The sequence below is a fragment of the Dromaius novaehollandiae genome, chromosome 30 (genome assembly GCF_036370855.1).
Source record: "Dromaius novaehollandiae isolate bDroNov1 chromosome 30, bDroNov1.hap1, whole genome shotgun sequence".
Taxonomy (NCBI): domain Eukaryota; kingdom Metazoa; phylum Chordata; class Aves; order Casuariiformes; family Dromaiidae; genus Dromaius; species Dromaius novaehollandiae.
Window position 1 is genome coordinate 2076770 of NC_088128.1, and position 25366 is coordinate 2102135.

Below are 25366 nucleotides of genomic sequence, written 5' to 3' on the forward strand. Positions count from 1 at the left end.
GAGCCTGACTACACTTGGGAACAGCGGCCTCTCTGAAAGTGTGATTTCATTTGTCCTTTGTACTCCCTCCTCCTGGAAAATGTTCACTCAAATAGACTAAAATAATCATCTGTGGTCTCTCTATAGAGTGAAGAGAGACTGATTCCAGTGATGTCATTTGCTTCATCAGAGGATGGTTATGTACGAAAGGTGGAAACATCCCACTCTGGAAGTCTCTATTCCCAGCTCTTAACTCCACAGGACACCTAGACAGGGAAAAGAAAGGAATTCGTTTACCATGGTTCAGGTATTGATTCAGATGAGTCAGTCTGGACAATTCCTGGGGTGATGTGGGATTCAGCTCCCTCCCACAAATTCCATAAACACACGGGAGGTGGGATTTCCCTTGCCAAAGATGAAGTTTGCACATGATGTGCAGACAGAGATGTCTGCATGCGAGCTCCATCTCTAAGCTCCCATCATAATCAGTGGAGAAGGAGGGTGGGAGTCAGTTGCTCACACACAGACACCTGGTGAGATTTGAAAAGGCAGAGGTGGTCCAAGGCATGTGCCAGGGTCTGTTTGCTCTGATGGAGAGAGTACAAGACCTCAATACTTCTAGAGCATCAGATGGGGGCCAGGTGGGAAATTTCCTTGGCCATCTGAAATGGCTCAGGATGCCTACTACAACTAGAGCTCCACTTACTATGAAGATGAGACACATGCAGACCCCAACAGTGCAAACAGTTGATGTAATTTAGTTCAGACACTTGGCTAAATGCCATAAAAATAGGCTGGCAGGGCCATGTCAGATGCCTGGGGTGTCCAGCACAACCACATGTCTCCAGCAGATACAGCAAAATCAGACACTTTTGGAGTGGTTGCTGGGCAAAAACCTCAGGCCAACTCAGGTTTATATGTGTGCTCAAAATGCGGAATCCTGCCACTGCCGTTAGACCAAGTCCATCCCATCTACATTCAAGCATGCTGCATAAACAGGAGGCACATCACACAAAGGACTCCACTCTAGTCTCTGCACTCTCAAACCCTTCTAGCTCTCCTCCCCCTGAACCTCTTCTCACCCTTAGATGATGAGAAAAGGGACTGTGCTAGTGATGTCCAGACAGTGTCTGGATCACAGGCTGTCCTAGTCCAAGGACTTCTTCAGTGGTACCTTGTCCTTCCTGGAGATTGGTTCACCTCTGTCACAGGCCCCTATGGTGCTGCAGAGTCAGCTCATGCAGCAGCCCCCTCTCCTGCCATTCCTGCATGGCCAAGCTCTGTTTCTTCCTGGCCTAGCGTGCTGCAGGGCTTGGTCTGTTAGTGGGAACCCTGTTTCACCTTTACGTTGCAACTTGCCACATATGCCAGCATGTCTCTGCTCTGAAGCGGAGCCATTGCATACATGGTGGCCTTGACTCTTGGTAACATTTTTCACCATGATCAAGCTGAAAGCTGTGCCACATCTGAGGCTCTGCAGCCCAAATATGCACAAGCGTATGCAGCCTGGGGCACCGGGCAGTAGCAGATGGGGGTGCAGAAGGACCTGTCACAGGACTGCCAGATCATTGGGATAATGGAGACGTGGTGGGATCACTCACATGACTGGAGGGCTGTGCTGGTAGGGCACCAGCTCTTCAGGAGACACTGTCAGGGAGTAGATGAGGAGGGAGAATGCCCTTAGTGTGAAGGGGCAGCTCAGATGTATGGAGCTCACCAGTGGGACAGACAAGGGACTGGGTGACAGCTTGTGGGTGAGCATGAGAGAAAGAGTGACATTCTGATGGGAGTTACAGACCAGCCAATGCAGGTGAGGAGGTGGATGCAGTCTCCTTTAAGCACCCTGAGGAAGTCTGTGGGTCACAGAGCCTGGTTCCTCTGGAGGGACTTTAATCTGCGTGACGTTCACTGGAAGGGCAAACCAAAGGGTGAAAGCAGTCCAGGAGCTTTCTGGAGGGTTTCAGGGACAACTTCTTAGCACAGGTCCCTGATGGGCCAATAAGGATGATGCTTTCCTGGATCTGGATATTGTAAATGAGGAGGAACTGATCAGGGATGGGATAGTCAGTGTCAGCCTTGCCTACAGTGACCATGAAAAAGTGGAGTCCCAGATCCTGAAGGGAGTGGGAAAGGGCAGTACCAGAGTTTGGACCCAGGACTTCAGTGGAGCAGACTACAACCTCTTTAGGGGACTGGTGGGAATCCCATGGAAGGCAGAGCTGAAGGGCACAGGAGCTCAGGAAAGCTGGTGGGTCTTTAAGGGTATCACCTGCCAAGCACAAGAATGGTCCATCCCGACTCAGTAAAACTAGCAGACATTTCAGGGGACCAGGTTGGCTATACAGGAAACTCACACCTGAGCTCCAGGGCAGTGTACAGGACGGGGAAGGAGGGAGAGGCTGCAAAGGAAGAATTTAGAAATATTGCCCAGTGAAGTAGAGATGGTGTTAGGGGAGACAAAGCTCGCCTAGGATTGACACTTGCAGCATAGGCCAAAGGCATAAAGATGCACTCTGCTACTGCTTCAGTAAGAATCAAAGAATAAAAAGGAAAAGGTGGGCTTGCCTGCTTGAATAGGGCAGGGAATCTAGTAACAGCATATGCGGACAGGTCTGAGGAACTCAACACCTTGTTAGCTTCCGTATTCATGAACAAGGTCTCCCAGGCTGTTGTGCCTTGAGTCAGGACTCCAGAGGAGAAAAACAACCAGCAGTGGATGAGGGATTACCTGTGAGAACTCAGACTATACAAGTCAGTGTGGCTGGATGGGCTGCATAGGAGGGTGCTGTGAGAGCTGCCTGCTGTCACTGCAAGGCCACTTACTATCATCTTTGAAAGGTTGTGGAGATGGGGCGAGGTCCCAGTGACTGAAGAAAGGCAAATGTTACATCCATGTTCAAAAAAGGCCAACAGGACAACCTGGGGAGCTGCAGGAAGTTCAGCCTCACTTTGGTGAGAAGCATGTCATGGAGCAAATCCTCTCGGATGACATTTCTGGGCACATGAAGGAGAAGAAGGTGATAGGGAACAGTCAGCATGGATTCACCCAGGGTAAATTGTGCCTCACCATCCTGCTTGCCTTCTATGATTAAAAAACTGCATTTGTGGATGGAGAAGAGGAAATGTCTTTTCCTTAGACTTTAGCAAGGTGTTTGACACTGTCTTCAACAATGTTCTTGTATGGAAGGTAGAACATTACATTCCAGAGGGGAAGAGAAACGGATGGATAAAAAGCTGCTTGGATGATCAGTGTTAAAGAATATTGAGCCGAAACTGTCTAGAGGTAGCTGCTTAGCACAACTTATATAAAACTTGCTTAGCATGAATAGCTACATTTGTTGAAGCCTTAGGCCACACTTAGATAAAATAATGAACTTTTACCTAGTTCAGTAAGAAAAGGGCCTGAGAGCTGGTTCAAACTGGAATGATAAGGGAGTTACAAGCAGTTTGCATTCCTGTGCTTCACACTCTGAAAAGGAGGATGTCAAGGTTTTGAAATAAGGCCTGCTTGGGTGCCAGGACCCTGGGAAACAAAGCCTCCTCTCGCTGCTGAAATAGTGCAGATTAGGGGGTCTGGCCTATCTCGGGGTCTGGATTATATCCCCTTCCTCAGAACCTTGGGAGATAACACCTATTGTCACTGCTGGGGCAGTGCTAATTGCTGGAACAACACCTCTTTGTCAGATTGTGCCTCGCCAACCTGATTGTCTGCTATGAACAAAAAACTACCACAATATTCTTGCATGCATGTTAGAATGTTACAGTCTAGAAGAGCAGACAACCGGATGGGTAAAAAGCTGCTTGGGAGATCAGGCTCAGAGGGCAGTGGTGAATGGGTAGCAGTCTTCTTGGAGGCCAGAGAGAAGTGCAGCACCACTGATCTCTCCAGAAACTTGTCCTGTTTCTCATCTGTACTAGCTACAGGCAGGAGGTAACACTCATCATACTTGTGGATGATCCCAAACTGGAGGCTAGGAGGCCCAGTCACATGCTTGAGGGCTGCCACTCAGAGGGAGCTAGACAGGCAGGAGGAATGGGCTGTCAGGAACCTCACGAAATTCAACAAGGACAAATGCCAGGTCTTGCACCTGGGAGAAACCAACACTCCACAGTGTTACAGGTTAGGGCCTGAGTGCCTGGGGAGTGGCTCTGTGGAAAAGGATCTGAGGGTGCTGGGGGACAGAGGCAAAACATGACCCAGGAGCATTGCCTGGCAGCAAAGAAGGCCAGAAGCATCGTGGGCTATGTGACCAGGAGCACAGCCAGGAGGTTGAGGGAAATGATGATCGCCTTCTAGTCAGTATTCATTAGATCACATCTAGAACACTGCATCCAATTTCATGTTCCCAGAAAAAGAAAGAGATCGATAGCTGGGAGCGAGTTCAGCCAAGGGCCCTCACAATAGTTAGGGAACTGGAGCACTTGCTCTGTGAGGAAGCATTGGAACTTGTTGCCCAGAGAGGCCATTCAGTCTCCTCCCTTGGAGGTTGCCAAGCCCAGGCTGGATGAAGCCCAGAGCCACCCAGTCTGACCCCAGAGCTGACCCTGCTGTGAGCAAGGAGATTGGGCTAGAGACCTCCTGAGGTCCCCTCCTCTAACCTGAAGGAATCTGTGATTCCACTCTTGATCGTCTCTTGTCGATGTCAGGGAAAGCACACAGGTTCCCTGTGACAGTGGAAGCAGGCCAGCTTTCTTGTGCTCTGCCAGCCAGAATTGTTCAGATGTAGGACTTCTTGTCAGGAATCTCCAAAAGAGCCCTGATCAGTCCTTTGCTTCACTTATAATTTCCTTTTTTTTCTTTCCCTCTTCTAAGTCTGTCTCCTTTACCATCCTGATCCCTTCCCCTACAATCAGACACTCCTCCTTATCTTTAACCCCTTGGCACTGTTTTTGTTGTTGTTGTTGTTTTGTTTGTTTTTCGTTTTGACACAGAGGAGCTTCAGTCCTGAAGGATCTTGAGAAACTTGGGTGATTCGGACAACAGATGCTTTATGATTGCTTACAAGAGAAATGTCAAGTCCTGTGCCTAGGCGGGAATAACCTCGTCCATGAGGAGAGGTTGAGGGACCTGGGCTTCTTTAGCCTGTGGAACTGGAGGCAAAGGGCAGTAGAGTAGAAGCCTGTAACTGCCTGAAGGGTGGTTTCAGAGATGATGGAGCTTTTCTTGGTAGTGAAAAAGAGCATGAGAAGGAGAAAAAGCCATGAAGAGCAGCTCGTGGGGTTTAGATGTGACATTAGGAAAAGAAAATGTCACTTGAAGGGTAGTGCTGTGGTGCTATAGGTCACCCAGAGGGGATCTGCGATCAGCCCCTGCCTTTGTGTTTCAGGGAGAAACAAGTGAAGACAGGAAGCCATAAATAGAGATAGGGAGATCCTGGGCTGAAAGCAAGGTGGGGAAGCAGGTTGGATGTCTACAGGCTGCAGAGAAACAGGTGTAGGTTTGTGATAACTTAGATCACCTTGTGGTGGAGATGGCTGAGGGCACTGCCAAGGCTGAAAGCTCCCAACAGAATTGAGGTCTTTGTCCTCTTGGCTATGGATGGTGTCTGTGCCACCAAGGCCCATGTGAAGATGCCATTCCTTAAAGCACTGTGGCCTTGCTGCTTCCTTGTCCTCTGGGAGGTGCCATATCATGGTCCTGCACTCGGCATTGGGCAACCACACCCCCCCCCCGCCCCCGCACACTGCCCCCAGGAAGAGCCCTGAGCAATGCCGGATGGAAAGGATCACCCTACCCAGGGTCTCGGTGTCAGTGCCTGGTCACTCTGCTTGATAACACACATCAAGGTTGACCTGTCATCACAGCCACCTGCACATTGCCTTTGCCTACCTGCAATCAGGGCCTCCAACCTTCTGCTCTAATCAGCCCCTGGGGGAACTTTATTGGTAATTGCCCTTTGTGGGACTCCTTAATGCTCCAAGAAACTTTGGATTTGCTTCTGAATTCAACTTCTTTGTTCAGTCTCCTCTCAGCATTGGAGGTTCATGCCAAGAGATCATTAAAATGCAACCCCCCCCTAAGGAGCCATGCCTCTTTCCATAATTTTCTTCAGTTCTTCAAGTCTTGTGTGGCTAATTGGGAAGCCTTCAGGAGTGTATTGAAATTAGAAAGATTTCAATGAGCACCTGCAAAAGAAAGATATCTGTTTCTTAAGCTTTCTTTATTCTTCCATTTTTAGACTAAGTGATACCCACATTCTCCAATTCATACAGTGTCTCCAAATGAAGTCTGGACATGTAGGAAAAGCACCATCCTTGAGGTCAGACATCCATGGAAAAGATTCCCTCACACCTCCCCAGCCCTGCCATTTCTCTCATCAGCCACTGGGGACTTAGAGCACTCTTGGTAAAATCTAACCTTTTTCCACTCAAGGCTGTAGCTGAATGTTACAGCTCATGTGCACCAATTCCCACCTGAACTAGCTGCAAATAGACACAGAAGGATTTGTGTGATCGAACAAAAATGAACATGATCCAGTGTCTTAAGAAATAAAATGCAATCCTCAACTATATGTCAAGTCTGAGTTGCCCCCAGTGAGGTCCACAGTCTACAAGGAATAACCTTCCTTGAGATGTTTTTGACAGATGGGCAGAAAAGCTTGCAAAGAAACACAGTGAAGGAATCTGTTGAAGAGACAATGAGACGCCTGAAAGACAGAGGCAAGCTTTAGACTCCCTGAAGCTTAAAGCAGCAACTGGAGAGTTGAGGGGTATCTGACAGATAACAAGCAAGGGGAGGAGGAAGACTGGGAAACAAGGGAAAATGCATATGTCCAGATGGTCTGATGCAAATATGACTTTAGAAGTGATTAATTTAGTCTGAACATGTGGAAATATGTGAGAGATTACTGAGACTGCATCCACGGCCTAATAGACAGAGCAGTGGAAACACAAGATCAAAAGCAGATCAATATTTCTTCTCCTGAGATTAAGACCCTTCTTCAAAAGTTCCACTATTTCATCATAGGAAAATATTGACATTAACCTTAGTCAATCATCTGAGCTGATGAAAGTGGTGTCATATTTTTGAAATGTTCTTCCCCTTTCCAGGCAGAGCTCAGGTGTCCAACCACAAGCACCCAGTGGCACTTGGAGAGGCCCCAGTGCCTCTGAGGCACCTGCCTGGGCCTGGCAGCTCTCACAGGGGACCTGCAGGAGACTGGAGCCCCTGGGAGCTGCAGAGGGAGGCTGGGCAGAGGGGACCAGGGCACCTGCAATGGCACCACATGTCCATGACCCTGTGACTGCATCCCACCCCAGCTCTGAAAATAACTTCCCTTTTCAGACAGAAGGATAATGCATAATCACCCCAGAAAACTACTATATTGAAACAGAACAAATCAAGAAAGACAATAAGAACACAAAAAAATGAAAAGCTGGAAAGTACAACAAAACATTTCTTTGCTTTAAATCTTTGTCTTAATTTCTTTCTTGTTTCATTTTTAGTATCATTTTCTAAACATTTCTGTTATAATCAGGCCTGCACCATTAAAAAAGATATTTCAGTGTCTCACACAGAACCCGGTGCTCAGAAAACCACCCCCTGCCCATGGCTGTCCATGCCACTCCTCACTCTTTGCACAGAGCATGTCACACTCTGAGGTGTCGGGCTCTCTCAACTGATGAGGAAAGCAGGGTGAACAGCTTCATCTATTTTTGGGTAGCCGAATTTGCACAGATCTCAACATAGCTATGTTACAGTGATGTCTTACAGATGTCCCAATGAATCTAGCCACACTCCCTTTTCATTCCCTGCACAGTCAATGAAGTGCGACTCCATTTTAGGGGACAACAGGGAGGAGGCTGATCTCACCCCATGCCAGACCCAGTTGTCTGGACTTCCCTTTCTAGTGAACAGAGGGAAATAAGCTTCTTGAGCTGAGTTGTTTTGAATTACATTTCCTAATGACAAGCTAAGGTCCCATAGGAGCCGCCTCCAAAATCTCCAGCACCACATAGGAGCACAACTATCCCAGGGCATCTCAGGCAGCAACAGCCTCTCTGTGTGGTCAAACGAATCAAGCCTGAAAAGGAGATTCTAGTCACAAGTTGAAATCTTCTCAAAAAACAACTCAATGTAATAATTGACAAAAAAAATCCTCTTTTCCAAAACTTCACACAGTTTTTACTATTGCCAAACATTTCTTCATTCCTTTTAATTGGCAGCACCATGTTTGTGCACTGCAGTGACCATGGCTATGAAGCATGGCAGGGACCAGGGTCCCAGATAAAGCTCTCAGGATGATGTGTGTTCAGGGCACATTTGCTCTTCTCTGGTGTATCATCTCTACCATCTTTGTGCTGTTTCATCCCACATGACTTTGATCCTGGCTTTAAAAAATGCCAAACCCCAAAGTCCTAGACTCCCATGCAGGTCTGCCCAGTGCAGAGACCTGACAGTGCAGAGGCACAGAAGTGACCTGTCCAGGCCCCCCTTTTAGATCTTTCACAGCCTTTGGCACCATCTGGAGATGTTCCTGAAGGATTTATCAGCAAATTTGGGAAACTAACTGGGGTGAAGGGAGGTGACTGCTTTCCAGGGCATGAGGGGAAATCTCTCTGCTCTCTCCCTGGCTGTGCCATCTTCGTGGCGGTGACCTATTGAGCCCCCTGATGACATAAGCTGAGGTCACAGGGGGGATGTGCTGCATCACAGGGAGGTCTCCCCGGTGCTGCAATGGTGCCCTCAATTCCCTGCAAGGCTCAAGAGCTGCTGAGCACTGCTCAAGGGCTCCCCACTGCTGCCCTTCAGAGCTGCTCCATGGCAAGGAGTGGGGATAGTACGCAACGGGGCCATGTTGGGTCCCTTCGCTGAAAGGCAGAGGAGCAGGTTGGAGAGGAGTTTTTGGTGACAAGATGTGAGCAGTGTCCTTTTTCTCTGGATGGAGAGAAGAGTTGAGGGCAAGGGGGGAAGCAAGATGGAGGACTGCTGGTCCAAGACTATCAGTCCAGCACTCAGTTCCTTGTTCTCAGGGCTCCTGCAGCTCTCCACCAAGGGTAAGGGCTTTGGGAGCTCCTTCCTGAAGTGTCGCAGAGATAGTGTTAGCTGAAAAAATGGCTGTGGATCCTTGTCTGTGAGGGTGGCTGGACAGGGTGGGGGCTGTCACAACAGCCCTGCCTGAGGGTCCCATCTGGCTTAGGGGACAATGTGGCAGCCAGGACTCCTGGGTCCTGGGGATGGCACTACTGCCCTAAGCCCCAAGGCTCCTGTGGGGCTGGCTCCATCTCCTTGTGGAGGGTGGGGGGGAATCCAGGTCCAGGTTTCCCTGGGAGCGGGTCCCTCTTTGGGATCTCGCTCTGGCAGGAAAGGGGTCCTGTCCGGGAGGCTGCGGTGTCCTGCAGCTCCCGTGGGGCTCTCAGGAGCCTTCTGGAAATAGTGGAGAACCACTATTCCTTCCCCCCGGATCCATTTATGCTTACAGCTTGGCAGAGCATGTTTTGGGCTCAGAGATGCTGTCCTCAGATGGCCACAGCCCCTGTCCTCCTGCAAAATGGAGTCAGACCTCTGCACCCAAAAGACAGCCTGTTTGGGGGAGCAGCTTGGGAACAGGTGGGGGTGCCATGGCCACCCCACAAGTCCCTGCTGACCCCAAGCCTGTTTCTCTGAGCCGTGGGGGGCAGTGCTGGGGGGAGCCCAGCAGGGCCATCTCCCCCACCCCCTCCCGGCCCCACACCTCCGCTGCCCAGCACCAGCAGCCCCAGAGCTGCTCTGGCCCTGGCTGCCCCGTGCCGGGTCCCTGCGATGCCCCAGGCTGCTGCCCACAACATGGCACCCCACTGCAGGGAGGGTGGGGGAGGGGCAGAGCTGGCAACCAGGGCAGGAGGCTGCTTTTTTCCCCTGGAAATGCCCCAGTGCTGCTTCCTATTGGTTGCTGTGAGAAGGAGGGTGGGGCTGCATTTAAGTGGTGGCTCTGTCAGCCAATCGGAGTACAGCATGTGGAAAAATCCAGCCCTGGAAGCAGGGCGGGAGCAATGCAGGAGCGAGGGGGTGGGCAAGAGCGGGTGCAAGTGGGGCTGGCAGGGCTGCGGGCGTGTCCCAATGGCGGCGGGTGCCCTCCCGCTGGGGTAGGGGCAGCGGTGCTGCCCCGGGGCTGCTTTCCTCCGGAGCTGCAGCAGGGGCTGGTGGGGCCGGGAGCACGGGACAAAGCGCCCTGGCCCCGGGGCAGCTGCCCTGCGAGCCAGATGTGCTGGCTGCCCCCGAGCAGCTGGGCCAGGGCAGCTGGGGGGTTTGGGGGCAGGAAGCTTTGCCCCTCCCCTGGGCCTGAGACCCATTTTCAAGCGTTTCCTGAGCTGCTGCTGCCACCACAGCCCCCAGGTGCTGCTCAGAGCTGCGTTTGGGAGCTGCTGGGCAAAGTGTGAGCAGGCTGCTGGTGTCCTCGCAAGGAGCCCTTCCCAGGGGTCTCTTTTGTTCTGAAAATGGCATTTCTGAGGGGCTCTGAGAGAGGCTTTCAGAGAAGTTGAGGCACAAGCGAGAGGCAAGAGCTGCCTGATCAGCCCCTGTGAGAGCCCTTCTCCTCTTCTTCCTGGAGGTGGGAAGTGAGCAGGCCCCAGGCTGTGAGTGGCTGTTCAGAGGCAGGGCCTGTTGCAAGGCCTTGGAGGACTGGAAGGGAATTGAGGGGATGGAGAGTTGGGCTTTCTGTGTTCTGGGGTGCTTGGGGGGGGGCCTGTCTGCTGCCATGTGTGGTGCTGTGCCCTGCGTGTCGCTGATGCAGAGGCGCGTGTTGGCTGCCAACCCTCTGTGAGGTGCGGGGGTAGCGGCGTGTCCCAGTGTCGGGTGCCCTGTGGTGGAGCTGGGTGTTGGCCCCAGTGTTGTGCTGCTGAGCGTGGGAGGAGATGTCTGGCGAGAGCAGTGCTCTGCTCCCAGGGCCCAGCCTGCCATCACGGAGTCCTTCTGGGAGACCTGGGTGAGGACTGTTGGTGACCATGTTCCCTCCTTGGAGCATCCTGGTGTGAGCCAGTGATGCTCACAGTTTGGTGGTTTCTGTCAGCTGAGGGTCAGGTTTGTGGTTTCTGGAGGTCTCAATGCTTCCCTGAGTCTTTGGGATTTCACTGATTTTGCTGGAAAATGTTTTCTCACTCATTAATGGCTTTCTGTTGAAGTTGGACCCTCATTGCACCTTTCCATCTCAGACCCTAATCCATTCTGACCCATCTGAGAGATGAGTAGTTAATCAAAGCAGTCACAGCCGTTTCTCCCCTTTTTGCCTCCCCAGACCCTTGCAGACAGGGCAGATGCCACCTCACCAGAAGTCAGGCCTCTCAGGGCAATGGGTGTCTCTGAGACACCTGTCCTTGGTCAGTGTTGGAGGCAGCATCTCCAAAGCCTCTGGTCCCTTTGGAATAGATTCTCAGAATAGCAGACTCCTTGAGTCTGCAATGGGAGAGACATCTAGAGGTAGGGATCCAACACCCTGATTAAGGCAGAGGAGGTATCTTTGGGCCTTTTCCAGTGAAGGTTTGATTATCTCTGAGGATGGAGATCTGAGAAGCTCTCTGGATCCCTGTGCCACAATTTGGCCACCTTCATGGAGAAAAAGGTTTGTTCTTACAACTGAGAAGAATTTTGCCCAATCTGTCCCTCCCTGTTGCCTCTTCTGCTATTAGTGTGCACCTCCAAGAAAATCTGGTTCCATCTTCTCTGTGCCCTCCAGAAGGTGGTTGTCCACAGCATGAAGATGCCCCTTGGCCTTCTCTTGTCTGGGCTGAACAAACCCAGCTCTCCCAGCCTCTCCTTATATGCCCCAAGCTAATGCTCCAGGCTGGACCATCTTGGTGTCCCTGTGCTGGATTCCCTCCTGTGTGTTCATGCCTCTGCAGAACTGGAGAGCCCAAATGGGAGCTGGTATACAGACATGGTCTCCCCTCTGCTGAAAAGAGGGATAGAACATCTCGGTGGCCCTGCTGGCTGTGCTCTCACAAATACAGCTCAGCAGAGGGGAGACATTTGCCCCTGACTGTTGTGACTCTGCAAGGCCAGCAGCACTGACAGTAACACTCCTATTCTTTCTTTCTTTCTAGGTTGCTCCACACAAGTAGCTTCGCAGTGGAGGCCTAGAGCCCCTGAGGATGGAGGCTGGATGCCAGGGTGTGTCCCTGGACCTGTCAACATCTCTGCCAGCATCGTGAGCCCTCTGTGAAAGCAGCTACAAGTGAATGAGGTGAGGCTACATATGGATGTGAAGGCTTCCATAAATGCGCTGGGCTTCCATGGGTGACTTGGGGTGGGGGTTCACCTCCTGCTACCTCTGCTGTGCCACTAATTCTGCATGCCACAAATGCTGTTACTGCCAGCCTGCTCAGCAAATGCTGTAGTGCCCCTTCCTTTCCCTGGAAGCTGGGGTGCCACATAAGATGAGTCCAAGACCCTTATAATTAAATGCCAGCATCTCAAGTGCCTTTGTGTGAGTGCCCCAAAGCCTGCTTAGCTTGAACTGAGGAAGTCTCAGAGCTCTTGGGCTCCTGGCTCTGCAAGGGGTGAAGATGTGCCCAGGGCCAGGTTGCCCATGGCAGCCAGGACAGCTGGCATTTCAGCAGACCTCCAGTCTGGGGCTGTCTGCTTGCTTGGGCCTCATGTCAAAGCCCCTGCATCCTTTTTCCCTTCACAGGGGCTCCTTGTCCAAGGAACTGAAGGAAAGGAACCGAGGTTACTTTGGGCTCAGGAGGCCTTCAGGAATCTCCAATGTTTCTACAGTGTATCTGTAACTTTTGTATTACTAAACAAAATCCCCATGCCCCCATCCCTAGCTGGAGGTTCCTGAGGGGATGGGGGTGGAAAGCAGCAGCCTGCTCTGCCCAAAGAAAGCAGGCTCCTTCCCTCTGAAAAGAGCAGCATCGCCCAAGGAGCCAGCTCTGTCCCTGGTCTTGTGCTCATCATTTGCACCTGCCTTGTGAGCCTGGGGTGCCTTGGCCACCTCCTGGTGTCACCACAAGAGCTTCCCTGTGTGTGTGGGTTGAGGAGGCAAGGGAAGGCAGCGAGCAGAGCAGTGCCTGGGGAGTGTGCAAGCAGCGAGGGTCCTGCCTCCATCTCTTCTTGCTGGCACTTGGTTGTATCTAGCAGAAGGGCCAGGTCTGAGGGGCAGAGACAGTGTGTTTGCAGACTAGCTGGCACAGCCAAGGTTGATTCCTGGTGCAGTGCTGAGTTGATGTGACAGTGTCAGGAACCCTTTCCAGTGCAGCTGCTCCCTCAGCTGATCTCTGTACCTCGGCACTAGAAATGGCAGTGGCCTCCTGCTGTCATTGGGTAGGTGCTCCAGTGCAAAGGCTCACAGCTCGGACTTGATGGTCATAAAGGAAAAGCAAGACCAATCGTTGCCTTTTGCGGTTTGTGCCCAGGGTGACAGAGTGGAGCTGTGCCATGACCTGGAGAGAATCCTGCCAGGAGATGAAAGCCGTTTGCAGAAGACTGTTGTGTACGGAGTGATCACAGCGTACTCAAGGGCCATGCGAGTGGCCCAGGTGAGCTTCTCCTCTGTGAAGGTTTGCACTTTTCCGGTCACCTGTGACTCGGTACCAGCTAGGCCAGCAGCAGGCACGTCGATGCCATTTGTGCTTGTGAGGTCAGTTGTGCCTCTGAACCTGGTAGGCCAACAGCATGCACATAGCTTTGGTGATGCTGGTGAGGTCCCTCGCGTCTCAGTGCTGCCCGAGAGGCAGGCTGCAGGGACACTGCGGTGTTGTGCTTCTGAGCTCACTTCTGCCTCAGGACGTAACAGGCCAACAGTAGGACCATGGCTTTGGGGCAGACTGTGAGGTCACTTCTTCCTGAGTACCTCAGAGGCCAGCAGCAGGGACACAGCTGCTCCCTGTGCTTGTGAGGTCATGTTTTCCTGAGTGTGTTACAGGTGAGCAGCTAGCCGACGGCTTCAAGGCTGATAGTGAGGTCACTTGTACCTCTTACCGGATTACCAAGCAGACGGCATATTGCTACCGTTTGTGCTTGTGAGGTCATTTGTGACACAGACACTTTTAAGACAGCTCCAGGCATATGGCTTTGAACTGGACTGTGAGGTAACCATTGCATCACTATGCGATAGGCTAGGTGTAGGTGCTGATTTTTTGGTGTAGTACCTGGTACCTGAGGGGTGTTTGGCTGCCCTGTGAGCATGGTGAGGGGATGGTGTGAATCTGTGCTGTCACGATGTGACTCAGGGAGGCTGTTGAGTAGCTGGCTTAGCCTTGGGGAGGGCAGGGGGAGCTGCAGGGGGTGATAGCTGTGTGCCTGGGGTGTGGGCAGGGAGGTCACGACTGTCTGCAAGAGCTGGGCCAGGAGATCACCAATGGCAAATGAATTCTTTGTCAGTAGCTGACAGGCCATCAGGAAGCACATGGCTCAGCTACTGATGATGAGGTCACTTCTGGTGGAGTAGCTGATAGGCCAGCTGCAGGAGCAAGGCTTGGATGTCGATTGTGAAGTCACTGTGACTGATGAGCTGCTTGGATGGCAGCAGAGCTGTGGCTGGAAAGGTGGCTGTGAGGTCACTTCTGCCTGCGCAGTTGGTAGGGCAGCAGCAGGTACCTGGCTGGGATCTGTGCTTTTGAGATCACGCTGCTGAGCAGCTGGTAGGTCAGCATTTGTCTCACGTCTGGGGAAGTTATCGTGAGGTAATTGCTGTCTCAGAGGCTTGTAGGCCAGTGACAGACACATGGCTGTGAAGGTGACTGTGAGGTCATCTCCTTCTGAGTCCCTGATAGGCCAGCAGCAGGCAGATGGGTGTGGAAGTTGATTGTGAGGTCTCCTTGGCAGAGGACCTGGTAAAGAAGCAGCATGTTGGTGGCTGGGGAAGGTATTTTGAGGAAACTTGTCTCTAAAGTTGCAGGCCAGCAGCAGGCACCTGGTGGGGGCATGCACTTGTGAGGTCACTTCTACCTGAGCAACTGCCAGACCAGCAGCTGCTGGTGGTGAGGTGACTGGTTTTGGTGAGTGTGCCCAGAGAAGGGATTGACACCTGCAGAGTTCTACAGCAATACAGAAATGCAAGTATGTGCGCAGCTGATAGGCAGCACTTGACTCCTGTGTGGGGTCAGTGGGTGTGAGGTCCTGTCTGCCTGAGTACCTGATAGGCCACCAACAGGCATGGGGCTAGGATGTAGGTTTTGTGGTCACTCCTGTCTCCGCAGGTGATTGGCCTGCAGTAGACACATGACTTGGATGTTGATTGTGAGGTCCCTTCTGCCCAAGTACCTGACTGGATAGCAACAGGCACGTAGCTCGGTCTTCATGTCCACCAGGAAGCTGATACGTGGGCTTAGATGTTGTTTGTGAGGTTCTTTTTACTTGATCGGCTGATGGGCCACTGAGAGGCTGATGGGTGGCAAAGTTATGATGAGGTGATTTATGTCTTGGAAGTTCCTAAGCTACTAGGAGGTCTGTGGCTGTGAAGATGACAGTGATGTCACTTCTGTCTCTGAAGATGATGGTCCAGCAGCAGGCACTGGGTGTGGAGGTGCCTGTGAGGTCACCTCTGTCTGTGCAGCTTAGAGGCCAGCAGCAAGTGTACAGCTTGGATGGTCATCGTGCAGTCAGTTAAGGTGGAGCAGCTGATAGGCCAGTACCAAGTACATGGCAGTGAAGGGGACTGGTGACTGTGAGGTCACTGCAGTGTCAGCTCTTGATAGGCCAGCAGGAGGCCCATGGCTTGGATGTTGACTGTGAAGTCACCCCTGCTGTAGTACCTGACTGGATAGCAGCAGGCAAATAGCTAGGTCATGTCCATCAGAGAAGCAGAAGGGCCGGCAGCAGGCACCTGGGCTTGACAGATGATTGTGAGGTGACTTCTTTCTGAGCAGCTCACAGGTCAGCCTTTAGCTCAGGCCTAAGATAATTGTTTGTGAGGTCAGTTGTGCTGGAGAATGTGATAGGCAAGCAGCAGGCTCAAAGCATGGCATGTGCTTCTGAGGACACTTGTGCCTGAGGACCTGATTAGACAGCAGGCACAGAGCCTGCTGACGCAGAGCCTGCAGGCACAGAGCCCTCGCCCTGCTGGCAACACTCTTCCCAGTGCAGCCCAGGAAACCATTGGCTTTCTTTGCCACGAGGACATGTTGCTGCCTCATGCTGCCTCATGTTGTCTACCAGCACCCCCACGTCCTTCTCTCCAAAGCTGCTTTCCAGATGGTCAGCACCCAGTGTGTCCTGGGGTAGTCTTTCTCAAGTGCAAGACATTGTGTTTCCCTTTGTGGAGCTTCATGAGGTTCCTCTGTGCCCATTTCTCCAGCCTGCCAAGGTCCCTCTGAATGGCAGTGCAGACAGCTGTTGCATCATGGCTGTATTTTAGGAGAAGCTTGTGTCTCAGAAGCTTGTAAGCCCTTAGGAGGCACATGACCATGCAGGGGACTGTGAGGTCCCTTCCATCTCTGCAGGTGATGGGCCAGGAGAAAGCACAGGAGCTGGAAACTGTCTGTGAAGTCACTTCTGCCTGAGTGCCTGATAGGCCAGCAGCAGGCACACGGGTTGGATTGTGATTGTGAGGTCACTTCTGCATGAGTACCTGACTGGATAGCAGCTGGCACATAGCTGGTCATGTCCCTCTGAGAAGCTGACCTGCCAGCAGCAGGCATATAGGGTTGGAAGATGATGATGGGAGTACTGGTTTCTGATGGGTTGATAGGCTCCAAAGCTCAAAGGCCAGTCTGAGGCACATGGCCACGAAGGTGATGGTGAGGTCACTTCTGTTTCTGCCAGTGATGGGCAAGGAGCAGCAGTCTGTGAGGTGACTTGTGTCTCAGTACCTGGGGTGTGATTTCTCTACCTGTGTGGTTTGCACCTCGAAGTAGGTGGTTCCATCCTCTCCAGTCTTTCTTTCCTGAAGCTCAGACATGGACATTCTGCCCTCAGGGGAGCTGAATCCCACCCATGACTGTTAAGCCCATGCCCTGTGTTCATCCAGAGGAGAGCAGGGAGGGTTTTCTCCTGTTGGCTTGCTCCTATGCCACAGGGGCTCTTCAGCTGGGATTTGCCTCCCCTTGTTATGGACAGCCGTCACTGGGAGATCAGTCCACTCTTGCTCGTACAGGCTTCTCTTACAGCTGACAGAGGGCCTCAACCCTTATCCAGGGTAATTCATCCTTGCAGCACTGTGAACTCACCTGGCTCCTTCATCCTCTCGGCCTCTGGGAACCTGATCAGCCAGGCACAGCCTGGCTATTAGCTCACTCCTGGACTCTTCTTTAGAGGTGAACCCCCTCTGAGATGAAATCCCAAGCGTAGTTCTGAGGCTAATTTGGACAAAGGTCCCCTCTTGACAGTGAGGTGTGGAAAAAAACAAGTGAGATTCAGTTCCTTCTGGAGTGGTGCAGTGCTGTCCCAGCAGGCCTTTCAGAGTTAAACTCACCCACCCATCAGCAAACTGTACATTAGAGCATGCAGTGTGACTCCTTCTTGGTAGCACACTATAAAACCCCTGTGGCTGGTAATAATACATCATGCAAAACTTTGGGCACACTGAGCTGCCACTGAGCTGAACCTTCCAGATCCTGCCTGTGCTGTCCCTGGGCTGCAGGGGCAGCACCCTGGGCTCGGAGGAGATCTAGGCGAGGAGCTGTGCACTGCTCGGTGGCAGGTCCGCTGCAGAAGGGCGAGTCCTGAGCAGGGTGGCCGTGAGCCGTGCCTGCCTGCCTGCCGGCCGCGGGCTGGTGGGGTGGCTGCAGCAGAGGTGCCCTCGCAATCAGCACCCAGACAGGGCCCTGTCACCTGCATCACCCCCTCCCCTCCCCAGGGCTGTCACTGCTGCTGGGTGGGCTCTCTGAGGTGCTGGGTGACATCACAAAGCCTGCTGGCCAGCTCATCTGCTGAGGGCCAATCAGGCAGCTGCACTGGAAGTGACCTCACAATCAACACTGCAGCCATGTCCCTTTTGCCTGCCTCTCCCCATCCTCTGCAGATGCAGAAGAAAGGACAGAGGGGCAGAGGAAGAGATAGGAAATACATCTATTTGAATACCGTAGTTCCTCAGAACAAAGTTTCTCCATGCAGAGTGCTGGTAGGAGATATATCGGGAATGAATAAATGTAACTGTATATATATATATATATATGTATATGTATATAATAAATATATGCAATAAGAAAAGAAATAGAAAATCCATTCCAATTGACAAAAGTTGTGGAAATGAGGTTCTTTTTCAGTTCTTGCATAGAGTTATCTTTTGAATAAGTTTTACCTTATGACTAAAAGTCGGTGTTCAGGCCTTTGTTCATCTGCCCACACATAGAGGCTATTGCTGCCTGAGATGCCCTGGGGTGGCTGTGTGGCCATGTGGAAGTGGGAAATGTGACCCAGGACCTACAGGAACCTTTCTGGAGCGTTAGGTCACCAGAAATCTCTCAAGACCTCTCTGGGGCACATCTTATTTCTCTCCCTTGACTAGAAAGGCAAGTCCAGACACTTGCGTTAGACATAGATGTGCACTAAAGTGGTCTGGCATTGGGGGAGATCAGCCTCATCCCTGATGTCACCTCAAATGCAGTAGCACTTCATTTACCATGCAGGGAAGGAAACGGGAGTGTGGCTAGATGGTTAGGGACTCCTTTCAGACATCACTCTAACACAGCTATGTTGAGGTTTGTGCAGATTTGGCCATCCAAAGATACAGCATTTCACTGAAGCTGGTCACCCTGCTTGCCTCTATCAGTCGAGAGAGCGGGACACCTCAGAGTGTGACTCACTCTGTGCAGAGTGAGGACTGGCATGGACAGCCCTGGGCAGGGGGTGGTTTTGGTGCACTGGACTCTGTGCGAGGCACAAAAATATCTGTTTTAATGGTGCAGGCTTGATTGTAACAGAAAGGTCTAGATAAAGTCAATACAAGATGAAACAAGGAAGAAATTAAGAGAATGATCCAAAGCGAAGGAATGTTTGGTTGCAGTTTCCAGGTTTGAACCTTCTTTGTGTTCTTATGGTCCTTCTGTGCTTTGTTTTCTTTTCTTTAATATAGTGGTCTTTTATGGGGATTTTGTGGGGTTTTCTGTTTTGTTTTTTTTTTTTGGTTTTCAAAGGGATAGTGATATTCAGAGCTGGGGTGGGATGCAGTCATAGGGTCACAGACATCTGGTGCCATTGCAGGTGCCCCAGTCCCCTCTGCCCAGCCTCCCTCTGCAGCTCCCATGGGCTCCGGTCTCCCGCAGGTCCTATGGGAGAGCTGCCAGGCCCAGGCAGGTGCATCAGAGACACCGGGGCTTCTCCAAGTGCCACTGGGTGCTCGTGGTTGGACACCTGAGCTCTGCCTGGAAAGGTGAAGAACAGTTTTCAAGATTTAAAAAATATGAACACACTTGCATCAGCTGAAAGGATTGACTAATCTTAATGCCAATATTTTCCCGTGATGAAATAGTGGAACTTTTGAGGAAGAGGACATCTCTGGAGAAAAGAATTGATCTGTCCCTGACAACTTGCATTACCACTGCTCTGTTATGCTGTGGATGGCATCTTAGGAATCTTCCACATATTCCCCCATGTCCTGATTAAAGGGATCATATCTAAAGTCCCCTTTGCATCAGACTATCTGGACATATGCACTTTCCATAGTTCTCCAGGTTTCCTCCTCCCCTTATTCTTTATCCATTCAGATACTCAGCTTTCTAGCTCTGCTCTGAGCTTCAGGGAGTCTGAAGCTTGCCTCCTCTTTCAAGAGTCTGACTGTCTCTTTACCCAGCTCCTTAGCTGTATTTCTATCTAGCTGTATCTCTCCTACCTAAAACATTTCAAGGAAGGTTATTGCTTGTGGAAAGTGGAGCTCACTGCAGGCAGCTTGGACTTAACTTACACTATAGAAGTGTATTTGACTTTTTAGTAAACTTGATCATATTTTATTTTTCTTTGTCTGCAGTTAAGGCAAATCCTCCTGTGTCTGCAGCTAGTTGTCTAAGGCAAGCAGGTGGGAATTGGTGCAGAGGAGCTGTAACATTCAGCTAGAGCCTTGAGTGGAAAAGCGTTAGATTTTAGCAAGAGTGATGCAAGTCCCCAGTGGCTGAAGAGAGAAATTGCAGGGTTGGGGAGCTGGGAGGAAGGTTGTCCATGCAGGTCTCTTATCAAAACTACTGTTTTTCCTCCATGTCCAGACCTCATTAGGAGACACTCTGGATCAATATCAATTGGAGAGTGTGGAGATCACTTATTCTGCAACATGAAGAATGAAGAAAGCTTAAAAAGCAGACATCTTTGTTTTACAGGTGCTCACTGAAACCTTGCTCTTGTAAATACACTCCTTTAAGGAAAGGGCATCTTCTCAGAGGCCTTGCTGGCAGAGACGCCAGCCATAGACAAGAGGACAACGACCTCAGTTCTGTTGGGAGCTTTGAGCCCTGGCAGTGCCCTGGGCTGTCTCCACCACAGCCTGTCCTACACTATCCCACGCCTGCGCCTGTTTCCCTGGAGACGGGAGATACCCAACCTGCTTCACCACCTTCCTTTCACCCCAGGATGTCTCCACCTCTCCTGATGTCTCTCTGTCCTCACTTGCTTTTCCTTGAAACACAAAGCCAGCGGCTGATCACAGGCTCCCCCTGGGTGACCTCTGGCACCACAGCACTGCCCTACGAGTGACATTTCCTAATGTCACAGCTGAACCCCACAAGCTGCAGGTTGTTGCTCTTTCCCCTTCTCTTGCTGTTTCCCACTACCAAGAAAAGCTCCATCATCTCTGAAACAATTCTTCAAACAGTGACAATCAGTGACTCTACTGCCCTCAGCCTCCCCTTCACCAGGCCAAAGAAGCCCAGGTCCTTCAGCCTCTCCATAAAGGCCTTGTCCTTTAGACCCCTAACCTCATCTTGGCAGACCTCCTCTGCACCCTCTCCAGTTCCTCCCCATTCCTCCAGCACAGGGCAGCCCACACTGGGACACCCTATTCCAGATGTGGCCACACCAGTGCTGAGATGAGGGGGATAATAATTCACCTTGTCTGGGTGGCCGCTCCCTCCCTAATGCAGCCCCCTATGCAGCTGGCCTGATTTATGGTGAGCACGCAGCACTGGCTCATGTGGCATCTCTTGCACCGTCCAGGTCCTTCTCCTCAGGGTCACTCCTCTACTGGTCAAGTCCCAGCCTGTCCTGATGCACAGGCTGTTCTGCCCCCCGATACAGCAACCTGCCATTGCTCCTTGTACAATGCCATGAAGTTTCTGTCAGCCAAATCCCCAAGTCTTTCAAGACCACTCGGCTTTGTACCACTGTTCTCCACCCTTTGAGCCAGGCGGCCTCCAGCTCATTTCCCACACCTTCCATTGCTTACTCTTCCATCCCACCTCTCCCCAGTTTGGCTACAAAGACGTTATGGAAGACCATGTCAAAGGCCTTCCTACATTCAAAGAGTGCATGCACTGCACTCCCCTTGTCCACACAGCCAGTCATCCCATCACAGAAGGCAACCAGATTGGTCAGGCACAATTTGCCCTCGATGACTTCGTGCTGGCTGTTCCTGACCCCTTCATGTGGCTGGAACCAGCTCCAGGAAGATTTCCTTCCCAGGGCCTGTGGTGACACTGACCAGCCCATCACTGCCCAGATCCTCTTTCCTGTCCTTCTTGAAGATGGATGTAATGTTTGGTGGGCAAGAGGGGAGGGCCAGGGGCCGGGCAGCAGCTGTGGGGCTGTGCCAGCTCCTGCTGCATCACTGGTCCCTGCAGTGTGGAGAAGAGGGACAGAGGACGAGGCAGCATGGGGTTGGTGGCAGATTGGAAGACGCAGGTCGGCAGGGGCAGGGGCCAGTGGGGGCTGCAGCAAGAGGTTGTACCTGTGCCACCCTCCCAGCAGGACAGGGACACACAAGGAGCATGCTCTGCCTGTTGTGGTGCTCAGGGCAGCTCCCCAAGGAGCACAGCTTTGCCTGAGGGACCTCTTGGTCCTTGGCCTCGGCTCCAGCACAGCTGGAGCAAGAACAAGAGCTCGTGGGCCAGGCCAGCGTCCCCCTGACACAGTCCCTGTGACCGCCTTCAGTGTCCCGTCCCCCCACAGCCCTCCTGCTGTGGCAGCCTCCACAGTTTCTGCACCTTGCCCAGCCCTGGCCATGCCCCATGCAGGGGTTAGCACACAGCCGTCCCCAGGGCCTGCTGGGGTCTGGGCCAGGAGAGAGGCTGCCTAGGCCTGGCTCTTCCCCTCGGTACAGGCACTGAGCCCAGCAGGAACGAGCTGGCCGCACAGCAAGACCCGCCCATAAACCTGGGCTGTGCAGCCAGGGCTGCAAATGGCCTCCACTCTCCTGCGCCCGGCATGTCTTGCTTCCCCTCCACGAGACCTGGCTCTGCCCCACAAACCCACCGGTGTGTGTCCTCACCCCAGGGAGGGCATCAGTGCTGGCCTGCCTGGCCACTCCTGGAGCCTCCCCTGTGCTCCCCGCAGGGCCCCGAGCTGGCGGTGCTGCTCTGCAGAGCGAGCGGGCTGTGGTGCCCCAGGGCCACGGGGTGACTCTGCACTGGCCGTGGTGGTTGGGGTGAGAAGCAGACCCAGCTGGACGGGCATCTTTGCACCTGACCACCCCCTACCAAGGGGTCTGTGGTGTGGATGATGCTCTGAGCAATCACAGGGCGTTTCAAATGTCCCGAGATCCAGCCCAGGGTTTTCCATTGAAGGTGACATGAACCCCTCTCCAGGCTCCCTTCCCTCTGCCTGCAGGGTCCCCACTGTGGGCATCTGCCACCAGCCCTGTCACAGGGCAGACAGTCCCAGGCAGACACCACTTCACCATTCAGCACCTCCAGGAGCACTGGGCACCCACAAGTGAGAGCTGAATCCAGCCCTCATTCCCTAACACAGCACCCCATGAGCTCATTGCCTTTAGCCCATGGAGAGCCTCCGGAAAGCAACAGTCCTTCCAGGGTGAAAGCCCGTGAGTAAATTCTTGGCTCCAGCTGTGGAAGAAGAAATCAACTTTCAAGCACAGCACTGAGGAAATCCCCTTTTATTCGAAATCCCCTTTTATAAGAGACAGGCCAGCTCTGACACAGTGACAGACACATTCACGGAAGGCCTCTGGGTCAGAAAGGTTTGGTTTCTGCCTCTGGAGAAGTGGGATGAATTTAAACACTTCTGTACAAACATGATTAACACAGATACAATGCCCAAAGCACAAGAGTTGTCTGAGATGAATTCAAGTCACTTACAAAGAGGGATGAACAGCTTTTTGCTGCTGAACTAGTACCAGTTGAACCAGTTTCTTCAGTGCGTCCTTGAGCTCCTTGTTCCTCATGCTGTAGATGAGGGGGTTCACTGCTGGAGGCACCACCGAGTACAGAACAGCCACCACCAGATCCAGAGCTGGGGAGGAGAGGGAGGGGGGCTTCAGGTAGGCAAACAGGCCAGTGCTGACAAACAGGGAGACCACAGCCAGGTGTGGGAGGCACATGGAAAAGGCTTTGTGCCGGCCCTGCTCAGAGGGGATCCTCAGCACAGCAGTGAAGATCTGCACGTAGGACCCCACAATGAAAGCGAAACATCCAAACACTAAACAGCCATTAAACACAAGAAGTCCAACTTCCCTGAGGTAGGCATCTGAGCAGGAGAGCTTGAGGATCTGGGGGATTTCACAGAAGAACTGGTCCACTGTGTTGCCTTGGCAGAGTGGTATTGAAAATGTGTTCCCAGTGTGCAGGAGAGCATTGATAAAACCACTGGCCCAGGCAGCTGCTGCCATTTTGACACAAGCTCTGCTGCCCATGAGGGTCCCATAGTGCAGGGGTCTGCAGATGGCAATGTAGCGGTCGTAGGCCATGACAGTGAGGAGAGAAAACTCTGCTGAAATGAATAGAACAAAACCTAAGACCTGGGCAGCACATCCTGAGTAGGAAATGGCCCTGGTGTCCCTCAGGGAATTGGCCATGGATTTGGGGACAGTGGTGGAGATGGAGGCAAGGTCGAGGAGGGAGAGGTTGAGGAGGAAGAAGTACATGGGGGTGTGGAGGTGGTGGTCGCAGGCTACAGCTGTGATGATGAGGCCGTTGCCCAGGAGGGCAGCCAGGTAGATGCCCAGGAAGAGTGAGAAGTGCAAGAGCTGCAGCTCCCGTGTGTCTGCAAATGCCAGGAGGAGGAACTCATTGAGGGAGCTGCTGTTGGACATTTGCTCTGCCTTGCTTCAGGGCACTGTCCAAGGAGGAAAAGGCATTGACAAGTTAGAACAGACTTCTCTTAGCAAAACCCAGTCCACTCCTGACAGCATCCCCCACATCACCTCTCTCCTTTACCTTGTTCAGCTCCCTTTTCTGACCTCCGCTTTGTGCTTAGGGTGCTGTGCAGCGCAGGGGCCTCTGCCCATGGGCTCCAGAGGAGTCAGTCCTGCTCTGCTGGGGTGGGTAAATGGAGGTGTCAGAGTGCCCCCTGTATTCAGTGGGGACAGCTGGGGATGGGTGTCCTGATCGGAGTAAAGGGGATTTGGTCTGGTGACCCAGGAGGAATATTCTCTTTCTATCACTGTGAGAGACAAATACAGCACTCATGGCAGCTGTATCTGGAAGAGAAGGTCCCTGTGGGGGATTCATCTCCCCCAACCTTGCCCTCTTGAACAGGGCTGTCTGTATTGGATCAGTCGCACCAGCTCCCACTCTGCCAAGGGAGAGGAACAGTGCAGTGAAGGCAGGGGCTGACCCGACCCTTCCTAGACATGTCTTTCCACCTGAGATGGACCCTGCCCTCACATCAGTTTACCATCTTCATTCTGTCTCCAGACACTGGAGTGGGAGTGGGAAGTTACTGCCTTAACTGCAGCTGAACCCTGTCCTTCACCCCAGAGAGCAGGAGAGCAAGAGCCAGCCCAGCACAGAGAGGTGAGGAAACACGGAGCAACACTGTGATGCTCCTAGCACAAGGAAAGCAAGGAGCGAGACAGACGGGCACTCAGGAAAGCCTTCCCCTCACCCAGCTGTGCACACCACCTCCCAGACAGCAACGTCACAGGACAGTCACCTTCAGCCCCTCTGTCACACAGTGGGAAATGGGCACGTTGTCAGAGAGATGCCCCTAACCTCTGCTGGAGCTCAGGCTGCTGAGGAGGGGGCTCATGCCCTGGACCCCCTGGCCTTGAGGGCAGAGGCTCTGCTGGGTGGGAGAGGAGACACAGGGGGCTTGCTTAGAGGAAGAGGTCTGCACTGAAGGGGACGACAGGGAGGTCTCCAACTGCTCCCCCCCACCACCACCACACGTGCACACACACAGCATTTATAGTTCTAATTTCATCTCATTCACTGATCATATCTTCACTGCTCGGAGCTTTTCCTCCTGGGAGCTGTTGCTCTCTCCCATGTCTTTTCCCTGCCAGCACTCTGCAAACAGTAGGAAAATGAAAGCACGGACTCAGGAGCACCCTTATCTATAAGGTCACCCCTGTCCCTGCCTTGACTGTACTCTAGAAAAGGCCTGTCAGAAATATCCTGGGGGTGAGCTGGAGCTGAGGGCAGCCCTGAC

At 52.4% G+C, this 25366-nt stretch overlaps 1 protein-coding gene across 1 annotated transcript; it reads right to left on the reverse strand.

The window, feature by feature from the left end:
- Window positions 1-1868: 1868 nt before the first annotated feature.
- On the reverse strand, window positions 1869-24026 carry LOC135324024 (olfactory receptor 14A16-like). The gene is made up of 2 exons (XM_064499458.1): window positions 23121-24026; window positions 1869-2093 (listed from the first exon to the last, which is right to left on the reverse strand). Exons 1-2 carry the CDS (start codon window positions 24024-24026, stop codon window positions 1869-1871), a joined length of 1131 nt encoding a protein of 376 aa, XP_064355528.1.
- Window positions 24027-25366: the final 1340 nt, after the last annotated feature.

What these genes read in the sequence shown, in the direction of transcription:
- LOC135324024 (XM_064499458.1), bottom strand. Translation starts at nt 24,026, where the DNA reads ATGTCCAACAGCAGCTCCCTCAATGAGTTCCTCCTCCTGGCATTTGCA. An exon ending in AGGACGCACTGAAGAAACTG is followed by an intron (nt 2,094 to 23,120) that starts GTTCAACTGGTA and finishes CACTCCCTTCAG; the next exon opens with GATCTGGGACTCCACTTTTT.